At 43.4% G+C, this 15,164-nt stretch overlaps 1 protein-coding gene across 8 annotated transcripts in view; it reads left to right on the plus strand.

The window, feature by feature from the left end:
• Nucleotides 1-15,164, plus strand: part of chd2 (chromodomain helicase DNA binding protein 2) — a 130,458-nt gene that overhangs the window by 21,215 nt on the left and 94,079 nt on the right. For 7 of the 8 annotated variants that reach the window (XM_072278097.1, XM_072278099.1, XM_072278100.1 and 4 more), the window contains exons 3-4: nt 7,564-7,786; nt 12,002-12,088. In XM_072278097.1, the coding sequence (XP_072134198.1) occupies nt 7,564-7,786; nt 12,002-12,088 (310 nt within the window). The remainder of the gene's footprint in view (nt 1-7,563; nt 7,787-12,001; nt 12,089-15,164) is intronic. The other variant, XM_072278102.1, reaches the window with a different exon arrangement.

Consider the following 15,164-nt stretch of genomic DNA (forward strand, 5'->3'; position numbering starts at 1 on the left):
CAGAGAAGACATTTCTCATCTGTGGGCGATTTCTTAATCTGAAGCTCTCCAGTTCCTGGTTTCTCTCTAGGGAAAACATCTCCTCAGCATCTACCCTGTTAATCTTCTCTGAATCATTGACTTAATCTGCTTCTTCTAAATTTCAGTGACTTAGATTCAACTTGCATTTATTAATTGACCTTGCATCCAAGGAATCAACGTCACTCTTCGCTGCATTGGCTCGAGTACATGTACATCAATCCTTAATGCCTGTGGTATTTCCAGCTTTCATCTCAAAAGGGGTCTTGTCAAGCTGCATTAAGACTTCCTTACTTCTGTACTGTATACCTCCTACCGTAAAAGACAACAACATTAGTGTTGTCGAACTCGATCGGGGAGGGGCTATGTAGCATCCACACCAGGACCACCAAACTCAAAAACAAATACTTTCCCCTGTTACATCTGATCAGTACCTCCACCCACTAACCCACCCACCACTACTTCATTGTTTCCTGTCAGTCACCTTATGTACAGATATACCCATGCTAGAGTCACTTTATGGACATACAGTACATCAATCTGTGTGTGTATATATATCAAGTATTCTTTATCTTAGTGTGTTTTCTTTTGTGCTGAATCAGATCCATAGTAGCAATTACTTTATTCTCCTTTACATGCCTGTACTGGAAATGACATTAAACAATCTTAAATCTAATTATGGCCTATAACTATATATATTTTTTCTTTTCACTTGCCAGATCCTTTGGTATTGCATCACAGAGTCATAGAGCACTGCAGCGCAGAAAAAGGCCCTTCGGTCCATCTAGTTGGTGCCAAACTGTTTTTCTGCCTAATTCTATCGGCCCACATCGGGACCATGATCTTCCATATTTGTCTCATCCATGTACTTATCTGAACTTCTCCTAAATGTTGAAATCGAACCTGCATCCATCACTTCCTCTGGCAGCTCATTCCACACTCACTCCACCCTCTGAGGGAAGTTGTTCCCCCTCAGGTTCCCCTTAATATTTCATCTTTCACTCTTAATCTTTGACTTCTAGTTCTTAGACATGCTGTAGCCTTGCTTTATTTGAAATGGTAATTCCCTTTTCACTCGTCCAAAGAGCCTCCCTCTCCCAGCGGCGACGTGCTGGGGCTGCTCTGTGTTTGGAGAGTTAAATCCAGCTAAGACCTTTGCAGTGAACAGGACCCTGGGGTGTGTTGTAGACTAGAGGGATCTTTTAGTATTCGTACAGTTCCCAATACGGTGCAGGGACTATAAATTACAAAATCAAGAGTTGCGTATGCACAACAAATTGATGTTCATGAGTTTGTGGACCATTCAGAAACCTGGTGGCGGAGAGGAGGAGTTGTTTCTGAATCACTGAGGCTCCTGTAGCTCCTCTCCGATGGTAGTAATGAGAAGAGGCCATGTGCAGAATGACGAGTATCCTGAACAATGGATGTTGACTTCCTGAGGCAGTGCCTCCCACAGATGTCCTCAGTGATGGCGAGGGTCATGTCCATGGTGGAGCTGGCTGACAACCCTCTACAGGGTGGTAAAGAAGTCTGGTGGCACACTGGCTGTTAGGTCATTGAATGCAGAAGTTGGGAGGTCACAGTACAGTTGTAATGTTGATAAAGTTGGACCTGGTGTATTCAGTTTTGGCCAGTTTGCTGATGAAAGCGATACTAAACTAGAAAGAGTGGCAAAAGGTTTATAAGGATGGTACCAGGACTTGAGGGACTATGTTTTACAGAGAGGTTGGCTAAACTAGGGCTATTCCTTGAAGCATAAGTGACTGATAAGTGGCAGCACCTAGGATGTTGTATTGTGGGGGAAAAACAAAACGATCAAAAATAACTGCATTTTGATTGAGCATCTGTCAGCCCAAATCAATAACATAACACAAGCACAGGTAACTCTGCTATTTTAAAACCATTTGCTGTAAAATGGTGTAGTGTTTAACAATCTCACAAGTACACACGGCTGACGCTAGTTAGAAACTGTTTGGCAATGGTCTCTTGTCCCAGTTAAGCAGCATGGTGTCCCAAATGAACAAAAGGATTCCCAGCTATTTTCTCTATTAGGTTTTGTTCTTTAAGAGTTGTCTCAAATAAGAAGCCGTCCCGCTTAATCAATGTACCAGTTAACCGGAAGCCACTGCATTAAATAAATGAAGCAAAATCAGGTGGAGTGCATGAACCACAGAGCTAGCAGGAGCGTAACAGATAATGGGGAATGTTGACTCTTACATCTGTCAATGGAAGAGTATGGCATCTTGGGACAACTATATCAGGTGCTAGTGAGACCACATGTAGAGTACGGTGAGTAATTTTGGTCTGGATGCTTAAGGAAAGATTTTTTTTTATTCAGAGAGGGTCCAGTAGGATGACCCATGTCTGGAGATGTTGCCCTTTGTGGAAAATGATTAAACTTGTTAAATATCCACTCATTGCTGTGAGGTTTTTTACACTTTCGGGAAGACTCCATAGCCAGATTGCATGGTCTCAGATGGAAGTGGGGCTGGGGCTGTGCCTCCTTAAGATTACGGTGAGGAAGAATTTCTTTGGGTGCTCAGTACCACAGAGAGCCATGAGGACAGAGTCCTGGGGTACATTAAAGATTGAGATAATGAGATTACAGGAAGATGTTTCCTGCTTGGCTTTGCTGCCTGCTGCACCTCCAGCAGTGCCCTTAGGGCAGCTGTAGGGTCATCAGCCAGAGACCACCACTCATTGATGTTTCACTTCCTTAACCCTGGTGCACCTGGTGGCAGGGACATCTGGCCACTCCCTGCAGCTTTCAGTGGGGTTAGTCAGTCCCCCAATTTCTCTGCAGATTTTTAATAAGGGAATCAAGGGTTATGAGAAAAGGCTGGGAAAGAGTCCTTGGGAGAATATTGGATCACCCATGGCCCTATCAAGTGGTGGAACAGGCTCAGTATAGAGCTGACCTCTGCTACTTCCGGTCTTGTATATGAGGGAGGCACGGCAGTGTAGCCTGTTAGCACAAGGCTTTACAGTGCACCAGCTGTAAGATTGGGGTTCAATTCCTGCCGTTGTCTGTAAGGAGTTGGTACGTTCTCCCGGTGACAGCATGGGATTCCTCCAGGTGCTCCAGCTTCCTTCCACGTTCCAAAGATGTACAGGTTAGGGTTGCTATGTTGGAATTGAAGCATAACGATACTTAAAAGGTCAAAGCGAATTTGTCATTACGTACAGCCCTGAGGTTCGTTTTCTTAGGGCAGACACAATAAGTGTAAGAAACCCAGTCGAATCAATGTAAGACCACACCCAACAGGGCAGACCAACAACCAATGAACAAAGGACAACGAACTTCAATACAGAAGGATTCAAAATAAATAAGCAATGAATATTGAGAACATGAGATGAAGAGTCCTTGTGGGCATCCTCCAGCACATCGCAGACTCTGTTGGCCGTTGATGCAAAGCAATGCATTTTACTGTACATGTGACAAATTAATCTGTTACCTTTATTACCAGTAACCTTGTGTACTGTTAACTTGTTTAATAATCTTTGATGTGGTACCTTGCTGAATGCTTTCTGAAAATCCAAATATAACACACCTTACTGATTCCCCTTTATCTACCTTGATTACATCATCAAGGAATTCCAAAAAATCAACCAAAGGTCATTTTCCTTGCATTGAGTCACGTTGACTCTGCTTGTCTAATGATTTACAGGAGATTTGTCACAGACCAGGGGTTCCCAGCCTGGGGTCTATGGATCTCTTGCTTAATGGTGTTGGTCCATGGCATAAAAAAAGTTTTGAGCCCTTGACTTAGAGGGATATGGGCCAGATTTAGATCCACATAGATCAGGAGTTCTCAACCTGGCTTAGTGGTGGTGGGCCTGGGAAGTAAGTAACAAGCAACTGATGAATCTATGGCAAGTGTCCCCAACCTTTGTTATACCACAGACCCTTTGCTAAATGGTATTGGTCCATAGCATAAAATGGTTGGGAGTCCTTGTAATAGACCTATTGATTGCTTGCTACTTACTTTCCAGAGATAGAAATTGTCTCTGGTTCCTTCCTCCCTGTAGCCCTTTGGCTGTTATTATTGGGGTGTGTATTTTATGTCATGTACGTGAAGACTGAATCAGAACACCAATTTAGAACATTAGTCATTTCAGTCTTTCCCATCGTTAATTCCTTAGTCATACTCTCGGGACCAATGTTTGCTTTCGTGTACCTGTGTAGTTAAGTCATCAGCCAGTGATCATGGTAGAAAGCAAACAGATAAGATACCAAACAATTGCAGTTGTCTTTGGAGCTGCAGACCAGGTCACTGGGGAGTGACGGTGTAAGGATTGATGATGGAGAGCATTAGGAGGTCCATTGACATCTGCAGCAGTAGGCTGTGAAATTTTTCATGCTTGGCCCAAGCCTGTGTGTCTCCAATGTTTTAAGCGCCACCCACCTCTGTGTAGTTTCACCTTTAACGCCTTTAGTTGAACTTGTAGTTATAGCAATGTGTGGCCTGTAAGACTTTGGTGAGCTGACTGTATATGTCTACTTTGAGACAACTGTTGGTCCTCGTGGTTTAGGTAGGCTGGTGCTGGCATCTACTAAATGAACTTTATTATGGGGAAGGACTAGTGACCAAATGTTAAGAAATAGGCCGATGCTGTCTTGGAGGAGTGGGATAGGATTTGTGATGGGGGGGGTCAGATTGGGTCGCAAAATATTTATTAGATCTTTGAGCTTCTACCTATATTTGATTCTGTGCTTCTCCCTCCAAGTTCTATGCACCACCGTCCCTGCCGTGCAGAGGTACCTGCAAACACTGTTTCTTCATCTACAGCTCCGGGCCTCAATCCTGCCCCTGATGTTGGCCTCTCTGATTTTTTTCTTCTCACTTACCCATCACTTCTGTTTGGTGATCCTCCTCCTTTCCTTTCTGTCACGGTCCACTCTCCTGTCAGATTCTTCCTCCTCTTGCCCTTTAACTCTTCCATCTTCTCACTTCATCCCGGCTCTCCTCCCTTTCTCATTCTGGCTTCTGCCCCCTACTTTTCCAGTCCTTTTGAAGGGTCTCGGCCCGAAATGTCGACTGTTTATTCCTCTCTGTAGATGCTGCCTGACCTGCTGATTTCTTCCAGCATTTTATGTCTGTTCCTTCTTCGGCCCTTTTCCTTCTCTGCCTATCACCTTTCATCTTCTCACTTCATCCCACCTTCCCCCTCACTTGTCTTCATCTCTGGCCTACCAGCTAGTACTGCTTCCCCTCTCCCTGCCTCTTTTATTCTTCTTCCTCCTTCCTTTCCAGTACTGATAAAGGGTCTTGGCCCCAAATAGCAACAGATTATTCCCTTATTCCCCCCTCCCCCCCCCCCGTAGATGCTGCCTGACTTGCTGAGCTCCTCCAGCATTTTATGTGTGTTACTGTCTGAGCTTGTGTTCAGATCAGATTTGTCGCAGTAGGGTGGGTATTTGAGCCTGAGAAGACCTCAGTGACTGTTCTTTGTTCTTGGGTGAGAAAGCTTTCTCTTACTCTTGGCATAACTGATATTTGAACCTTCTGGCTCCCTTCTTCCTTTCCCCCTCTCCTGCCAGGTTGGCATACTCAGTTCTTGAATCATTTGAAACTTTTATGAGTTTCCTCCCAGGGGAACAACTGCCATTCCTTCAACATTAACATTGCACAAATTGAAAATGCACTGACCAGTTAGTGAAGTCTATTTCTGAAAGAGCAGGAATGTATCGCTGAGATAGATGAATGAAAGAATTAACGTATGAGGAGCGTTTGATGGCTCTGGGCCTATACTCTATGGAGTTCAGAAGAACGGGGGGGGGGGTTCTCATTGAAACGTATCGAATATTGAAAGTTCTTGATAATGTGGATGATGGTTCCCATAGTGGAGGTGTCTAGGACCAGAGGGGACCAGCCTCAGAATAGGTGGATATTCCATTACAACAGAGATGAGGAGGAATTTCTTTAGCCAGGGGGTAGTGGATGTATGGAATTAATTTCCACAGACGGCTATGGAGGCCAAGTCATTGGGTATAGTTAAAGTGGAAGTCGATAGGTTATTGATTAGTAAGGACATCAGTGATCATGGCGGGCGGGTGTACAGGAGGCAGAAAAATGGAGTTGAGAGGAATCAGCCGTGATGGAATGGCAGAGCAGACTACAGTAACCGAGACCTAATTCTGCTCATGTGCCCTATGGTCTTATGAAGAGCAATAATTGTGTGAATAGTGGAGCAGGTTCAAAGGTTATAGATTTTTGCGTAGTATGGGAATTGAGGGTTATGAGGAAAAGGCAGGTAGGTGGAGATGAGTCCATGACCAGATTAGCCATGATCTTATTGAATGGCGGAGCAGGCTCGACGGGCCAGATGGCCGACTCCTGCTCCTGTTTCTTATGTTCTGAAGTAAAGGGCTGAATGGACAAGTTTTGCTTCTAATTACAGTACTGTGCAAAAATCTTTGGCACATATATATAGCGAAGCTGGACACACAAATGCTGGATCAACTTAAGCAGGTCAGGCAGCATCTATGGAAATGAATAGTCAATATTTGGGCTGAGACCTTTCTTCAGGACTGAGAAGGAGGGAGGGAGGAAGGTGCCAGAAATAAAGGTGTGGGGGGAGGGAAGGAGGCTAGCTGGAAGGTGATAGGTGAAGCCAGGTGGGTAGGAAAGATGAGAGTTGGAGAGAAAGGAATCTGATAGGAGAGGAGAGTAGACTATAGGAGAAAGGGAAGGAGGAGGGGACCCGGGGGAAGTGATAGGCAGGTAAAAAGAGGTAAAAGGGCAGAGTGGGTGATGGGGAAGAGGTGGGGGGGATATTTGTTTACTGAAAGAGAAATTGATATTCAAGCCATCCAGTTGGAGGGTACCCATACAGAATATAAAGTGTTGCTCCTCCACACCAAAAGTGGCCTCTAATCTTGGTATGAGAGGGGTCTGTGGCCTGCACATTGGAGCGGAATGGGAATTAAAATGTTAGGCCACTGGGAATTTATAGTGAGGGTGCCTAAAGCTTTTGCACAGTACTGGATTTGTCAATGAAGAGCAGAGAGCGAGTTTGCAAATCTGTCAGGATCAAAGGATGTGAGGAATAGTGAGGGTGGAGTGCCACTGGAGAGTTGTGGGACAAGAGGCAGCGAAGGAGTGCCAGGAGCGGGGTAGGTGCAGACACACCCAGCCCCGAGACACCAGGCAAGGTCTTTTGATCCCAGGCAGTTGGTTTATTGATCATTACTGAATGTTTCTCTGTTGCTTCCACTCCCCCTCCTCTGTCTTCTGCTTTTCCCAACCATGATTCCCCTCTCCCTGCCCCCTTCCTGTTTTCAGTCCACAATAGAGACCCATATCAGAATCAGGTTTATCATCACTCACATAGGTCATGAAATTTGATTTTTTTTTTTTTTTTTTTGCAGCATAAAATTGCTACAGTACTGTGCAAAAGTCTTAGGCACATACTGTATATATAGCTAGGTTGTCTAAGACTTTTGTACTGTACAGTATAGTTCTAACTCAGGTATTTCTCTGACACTGTCTGTAACTGTGATCAAGTGTTCAACCCCCGATGTTTCTTTTCCTCACTTCTCAGCAATTTAGCTTCTGAAGAATCCAACCACTCTGCCTCAGGATCAGAGTCGGGCAGCCAGTCTGAAAGTGAGCAGGCAAGCGAGTCCAACAACAGCAGCTCAGAGTCCTCCGAGTCCCAATCAGAATCGGAAAGCGAATCGACTGGCTCCAAGTTACAGCAGACTGCCCCCGAGAACAAGGACAAGCCTTTGAGTAAGAAGGAGAGGATAGCTGATGTTAAAAAGGTACCTTTTAAAGATAAACGGGGTGTTATTTGCTTTGTCACAGTTAAGATATTGCCTCCAAGCAAGCTCTGCCGTTCCACGAGAGGCTAGATCAGAAATGTCACCATGCATTTTCACACCTCTGTTTTGAATTGCCCACTAGAAATTGTTTCAGCAACATGGAATATGATTACTAATCACGTCATCTTTAAATAATTACATTGCATCTTTTAAAAACAAAATTCTTGAGGCTACTTTGGAGTTTGCCTATGGAAATTCTCAGCAGTTAATGAGACATCAGGTGTTCAAAGCAAGTCATGAACATCTAAAATAAACAAAAAAAAGGTAACGTGAATAATTGGTAGCTCGGGCAGGGTCTGTGGAAAGAGAAATCCCATCAATGTTTAAGGTCAGTAATGTTTCATCATAACTTTCACTTTTATTCATTGGTAAAATTTTATTTCAAAGATACGCATAAGCTTAAGTAGGATTTCATCTGTCATTTAATATCCTATTTTAAACAGTGTTTTTATCTTGTTTAATCAAACTAAGACCTGTTTTTGATATTTTGTTAATAAAGTTCTTGAATAATTAAAGTGGTGGAAGGGTGCAGACCTTATGTTGGTCTGTGAAGCCAAATTGTCATCCTAAACATCAGACATATCAAACAGTATACTCAAGATCCTCTCTACATCTAAATGCATGGGAGCCCTAAAACCCAGGGAAGTTTTGGGATGGGCGGGAATTAATTTCAGTCTGTGCTTCCAATCCTCATGCTTTCTGGTCACCATGCAGGAATTAAAATGCATGCCTGCCGTGTTCTGGGTCATTTCCCTCCAAAATCTAGTTGCTTTCCCAGCTGCCACCCTGTATCTGATCACAGCTGGAAGTTCCTGAACACGCACACAGGAACTTGGCTTGGTTTGTGCTCAGTAAGTATGATATGTTAATGCTTTATTCAATGAAAAGATGCTGGAATTACCTCTTTTTGGGGACAAGTCCCCGAAGGAGGAAGATAAACCTATTCACTAAAATCAAAGTAAATTTAGTATCAAGATTATGTATATGTCACAATATACTACCTTAAGATTCATTTTCTTGCAGGAAATTACAGGAAAATAAAGATATTAATAGAATTTATGAAAAACTATATTAAAAAAAAGATGGGTGACAGCCAATGTGCAAAAGAAGACAGATTGTGCAACTAAAAAAATAATACAGAGGACATGAGTTGTAAAGTGTCATTGGAAGTGAGACTGAAGGTTGTGGAATCAGTTCAGCGATGAGTGAAGTTATCCACACTGGTTCAGGAACCTGATGTTTGTAGGGTAATAACTATGCCTGCGTTTGCTGCTGTGGGACTTCAGGGTCCTGTAGCTCCTGCCAGTAGTACCAGTGAGACGAGAGCATGGCCTGGGTGCAGGAGGTCCTTGATGACGGATGTTGCTTTCTTGTGGCAGTGCTCCATATAAGTGTCCTCAGTGGTGGGAGGGGTGTTTGAGCTACACCTGTGATGGACTGGTTTGCTCCCCTGAGTTAAATTAGCACCGTGTCTGATCAGACATGGTCTGCAGACTTGGCTTCCAAGCCACTGAGTGTGGGATGGAAGTGTGAGTAATGTTTCAGAGGCCTGGACTAGTGATACCCCTTATTGTTTGAAAGCTTGCTAATCATCTCCAAGGTTCTTGTAAGAAAAATGCGCAATGTGTGACTTGCCATATAAACTTCCAGTGATCCATACTTGCACCCGCATTCCTTTTGTTAATCTGGCCATGGAAACATAGCACGAGACTAGGGGTATGCATGGGAGTGTAGAAGACAGTGGAAAACATAAGAGGGTGGTAGGCATGGGCATTAATGCTGTGCTCAGATGTAACAAAACCTTTCCGTGTTAGCAGTAATCTCAGATATATCGTTTGATGTTTATTACTGTTTCATGGCTTTTCAATGGGGTGTGTCCATTATATGAATATTTTACTAATTTTGCTATACACAACGGCAGAGAGTGTGTCACAGAGTTCCTTTGGTAAGGTCATAGCTGTTCTGACTGTGGCCTCCTCTCCTCTCATTGCTATTTCCTTATTACCCTGGGCTGCTTTACAGAACAAGAATGTCTCTGCCTCAGCCTTGGATCTGCCAAGTGATTGAGTCTCCATGGTTCTCTGGGGTAGGAAATCCCATAGGTTCACTCATCCTGTGAGGGAAGAAATTTCTTTCCATCTCTCCACTGAATGCCCTCTTTGAAACCATACTGCCCAGTTCTGGACCCTCCATGAAGGACAACGTCGTCTAAGCACCTCCCTCACTAAATCCTGTATATTTCAGTAGGTTATCTCTTGCACTTCTAAACTCCAGTGAGTCTATGCTCAGGCCGGTCAGCCTTTCCACAAGACAGCTTCTTCGCCCCAGCGTGTTTCTCCAGAGTCAAATTCAGATTCAAGTTCGTTCATTTATCACATTTATCGAAACATGTAGTGAAATGTTCCATTTGCATTAACAACCAACCTAGGATATGCTGGGGGCAGCCCGCGATTGTCGCCACACGTTTCGGCGCCGACATAGCATGCCTGCCACGCTCAGCAGAACAACACAAGCAGTAACAACAAAGCAATGGCAGTAAAGCAAGCCCCTTTCCCATCTCTCCCACCCACCCACACGCTCGCTCAAACACACCAACAGTCCTCAGGCCAACTCCTTGTGTCTGTGTTCGGTGTATGTATATATCTCTGAAATCAGGAGACTAGAAATGTGACTCATGCACAATTATAGCACGACTGTTACCCAATTTTGAAATAAAGACCAGCGTACTATATGCTTTCCTAATTACTGCTATCTATACACACTAGCTTTTTGTTTCATGAAGAAATCTCTCAGCAGCATTTTGTAATCTGGTGAATTGATTCCCCTTACCTTGTAGTAGAATCACTCATTCTATGTGAGCAACTGTATTTTATGTCCAACACTTCTGCTGCTGAGCTAATACAAAGCTAAGTACTCTTATTTCTGTTTCCCAGCCACCTTCCTATTTTAAACAATGTACAGTACTGTGCAAAAGTCTTAGGCACCCGAGCTATATATGTGCCTAAGACTTTTGCACGGTACTGTATGTGTTGCTGGGAATTCAGATAAGTAATGTCAGAGGAATGAAGTGTTTATGCAGTTTACACACTAGTTGTGTCCCCTTCTTCTCAAGTTTGACACCATTGACATAAAGATGTGTTTCTACTGCATTCAGTTACCAATGTAGTTATAGACTTTGAAGAAGTAATCTTGGGTTGTAACAGGAAAGGTCATTGTGAACTGCACTCAGTGGAACTTTAATTAGGTACACCTCGTTAAAATACAAATATCTCATCAGCCAATCATGTGGCCGCAACTCAATGCATAAAAGCAAGTAGACATGGCCAAGAGGTTCAGCTGTTGTTCAGACCAAACATCAGAATGGGAAAGAAATATGATTTAAGTTACTTTGACCATGAATGATTGTTGGTGCCAGAAGGGGTGGTTTGAGTATCTCAGCAACTCGGTCTCTTGGGATTTTTCACACACAACAGTCTCTTGAGTTTACAGAGAATGGTGCGAAAATCAGCAAACATCCAGTTCTGTGGGTGAAAACATCTTGTTAATGAGAGGAGAATGGCCTACTGGTTCAGGCTGACAGGAAGGGCGACAATAATTCAACTACGCATTGCAACAGTGGTCTTCAGAAGAGCATCTCTGAATGCACAACACATCAAACTTTGAAGTGGATGGGTTACAGCAGTAGAAGGCCACAAACGTACACTCAGTGACTACTTTATAAGGTGTAGAAGATACCTAACAAAATGGCCACTGGGTGTGTATCTCAGTGGAACGATGGTAGTAAATTTCTTGGATTAGAATACTGTGCTAAAGCTCACTCTTTTTCCTGTGCCATGTTTAAGATGATTCAGTAAATGCAATTGTCAATGCAATATCTCGTTCTATGGATTTAAAGTTATTTGGATCCCTGAAGCGTATCAGTTTGTACAACAGTTGTTGTCACCCCTGGATTCATGGTAGAACTGTTTTACTTCACAGATAGAAATAATCTTAAATAGGACTTCATCCAAGTCATTTAAAATCCTATTTTAAACAGTGTTTTTGTCTAGTATAATATTCAAACTAAGACCTGTTTTGACATTTTGTTAATAAAATTCTAGTATAATTAAAGTGGCGGGAGGGTGCAGGCCTTATGATGGTCTGTTTATATTGCAGATGTGGGAAGAATATCCAGATGTTTATGGGGTTAGGAGGTCAAACCGCAGCAGACAGGAACCGGCTCGACTTAACGCTGGAGCAGAGGTGAGTAGCAGAGAAAATGAATATTTAAAACCAGGGACTCATCAGGTTAAATCGGTAGCGAAGCCCATAATTATATCCTCACTGTGCAGTTACCTCCCTCCCCCACCTCCTCACCCCACCGCAAATAGTCTTTGCATCATTCCTGAAATTCTTTCGTAAATTATGCTTCTGTAACGTTCAGATGCATTATCAATAGAGAATGCCATCATAATTGTAGCCATAATCCTCTGTCCTAGCCTTGTATCTCCTTATCACTCAGGTAATGAACTTCATACCTGTTCCACCTCCCAAACTTAATTAGGTTTTTTCTCTTTCAGTAGGCTCTTGTTCCTAGAAACCACATCAATTTTTTTTTTACCCAGATAGCCATTTTCAGCCCCAGGCTGTGCCTGCTCCAGCTATAGTTGGCTTCAATGTTCAAAGGAAATTTATTATCAAAGTATGTATATGTTACCATATACTACCTTGAGATTTGCTTTCTTGCATTTATAGGAAAAAATACTATAAAATTAAGAAAAATGATAGACAGACAAAGACTGATAAACACTGATGTGCAAATAAAATACTGAAAGCATAGGTTATAAGGAGTCCTAGGTACTGTAGAATGTAGCAGATTGAGAGGAGATTTGATAAAAGGATACTAAATTATTTGAGGGATACAGATAGGGTAAATGCAAGCAGGCTTTTTCCACTGAGGTTGGGTGGGACTACAACCAGAGGTCATAGGTTAAGGGTGAACGGTGAAAAGTTTAAGGGGAACATGAGGGGAAACTTCTTCACTCAGAGGGTGGTGAGAGTGTGGAATGAGCTGCCAGTGCAAGTGGTGGCACGTGAACTTGATTTCAACATCTAAGCAAAGTTTGGATAGGTACGTGGATAGTAGGGGTATGGAGGGATATGGCCCCGTTGCAGGTTGACGGGAGTAGGCAGTTTAAATGGTTTCAGCATGGACTAGAAGAGTTGAAGGGCCTGTTTCTGTGCTGTACTTTTCTATGAGTCCTTGAGAATGAGTCTGTTGATTGTAGAATCAGTTCAGAGTAATGGTGAATGAAGTTATCCACACTGGTATGTTGTTTATGCCATTGAAGTTATCAGTTTAACAGGGGTCAGTGACTAATGGTTGGTGGCTGGATGCCTGACTGATCTTTATATCAGCAGCTTGGGCCACAACTCAAAGAGCTGCCACCTCAAAGTTCAATCCTAGCTTTAGGTGCTGTCTGTGTGGAGTTCACACGTTCTCCCTCTGATCATTTGGGTTTCCTTAGGTTTTCACGTTTCCTCTCACTTCCCAAGGATGTGCATGTTGAATATTAGCCATAGTAAACTGCTCCTGGTGTGGAGTTGTAAATTGCACCTGGTGTCTGGGCAAGTGGTAGAATCTGGGGGAGATGAGCAGAATGAGAGGGGAATACAATGTAAGAGAGAAGGGTTAGTTGAAAAATAGATGTTTAATGTTCAGCACACACTCAGAGGGCCAAGGGGCTTATTACTGTACAGTAGTTTTTTTTTAAGAGGAATTAATACCATAGTGGAAATGGGTATTTGATGGTCAGTGCAGTCTCAGTGGGCCAAATGGCCTTTTTCCATGGAACACAGCTTTATGGCTCTCTTTATTACTGGCCTCGCTGAGACCAGTTAACTTAGTACTGATTTTAGGCCTCTGCCAGATAATGTACAATAGATAACACGGGGTAAAGCATTAAACAATTCCACTGACCTGTTTTTCTGTTACCAAAGGAAGCTTGTCCTTAAAAATCTATTTCTGAAACGGATCTGAAAAGGACTTGCATTACTGTGGCAACCTTTATACCGGGGGTCCCAACCTTGTTTATGCCATGGACCCCATGTTGTGAACCCCTTCTTCACAGCTCTTCAGGTTGACCTACAGTCCTTGACAGCTAAGGCCATTTTTGAAATGCAACCAATTAATTAACAGAGGGAATGTGACAAAAAAAAATCACCCATAGTATCATCTCACAAAGAGCCATAAGATGACAGCCAGGCAGTGCATTTTTGGAGGTGATGTTTGAGGGTTAAGTAGTGACCTGAAGGTCAGGGAGAACTCCTGCTGCTTTTCAGATGGGAACCTTTTTCATCCTCTCGAGAGGCTGTGCAATGCCCAGCCCAAAAGGTAGTGCTTCTGGCAAAGCCACAGTCACTACTCTGCCCATCAGAATGTCAGCCTAGAATTTAGTGTTGAAGTCACTGGGACTCAGAGAAGCCAACACCTTCATTGCTAAAAACACGGGTTATTCTAGGGCTTACTCTCTTCCAATTTCAATCCCTCTCCCCCTCCTCCCAACCTTCACCAGCCCGATTCCACTCTCACAGAACCTTCCGGTAAATAAAGCTGGCAAAACATTACCCAAGTGTTTTGTTGACTAGAGATTTGCTCGGTATTAATAGAACATATCCAGGGCAAGGGACTGTGAACTTTGGAATTAAAAAGCCATGTTTTGCTTTGTAATACAGTTCTACTCTGAAGCTTTGCCTTGCTGTGAAATACATGGGACACCAATAACTTTAACACCTTTTACCGAGAAAGGGCACTTTGTCTCGGCAACAGAATGTTTGCAGTCTTTGTGTAGCGCCTTCTGCGTCTCAGGATCTTTTGAGGCAATCTGAGACACCACTTGCATCACCCCTAGGGGAGCTTAGGCCGCCAACAGCAGCTGACCAGAGTCCATTGTCCTGGGCTAGTCTTTCAAGTTGTCCCCAGGTGTAGCCCGTCTAGGCGAAGATCCTTCCTCTCCCAGGGATGAGGTCTTTGGAGCTTCTGTTGGTGTTCCTGTAGCTCTGGGTTTTTACGGGATGGGGTTGCTAAGCCCCGTGCCTAAACCCCCTCCTTTCATAGCTGGGCTTGGGACTGTCCATGGTGAAGTTATCTGAGACACCACGTTGCGTTGAAATGCAGTGTCTCTCACACAGGTTACTATACTGCACAAATCTGGTTCTTTTTGCAGTCTCCCCTTCACCGAAGTAGTGGATCGAATTCTTTAAATAATTTTCTGAGAGCTGAACACATTTCATGTTCACCTGATCTGCCTGAATTCAATGACTGAAGAATTTGTTTCCA

This window comes from Mobula birostris, chromosome 14 (genome assembly GCF_030028105.1).
Source record: "Mobula birostris isolate sMobBir1 chromosome 14, sMobBir1.hap1, whole genome shotgun sequence".
Lineage (NCBI taxonomy): Eukaryota > Metazoa > Chordata > Chondrichthyes > Myliobatiformes > Myliobatidae > Mobula > Mobula birostris.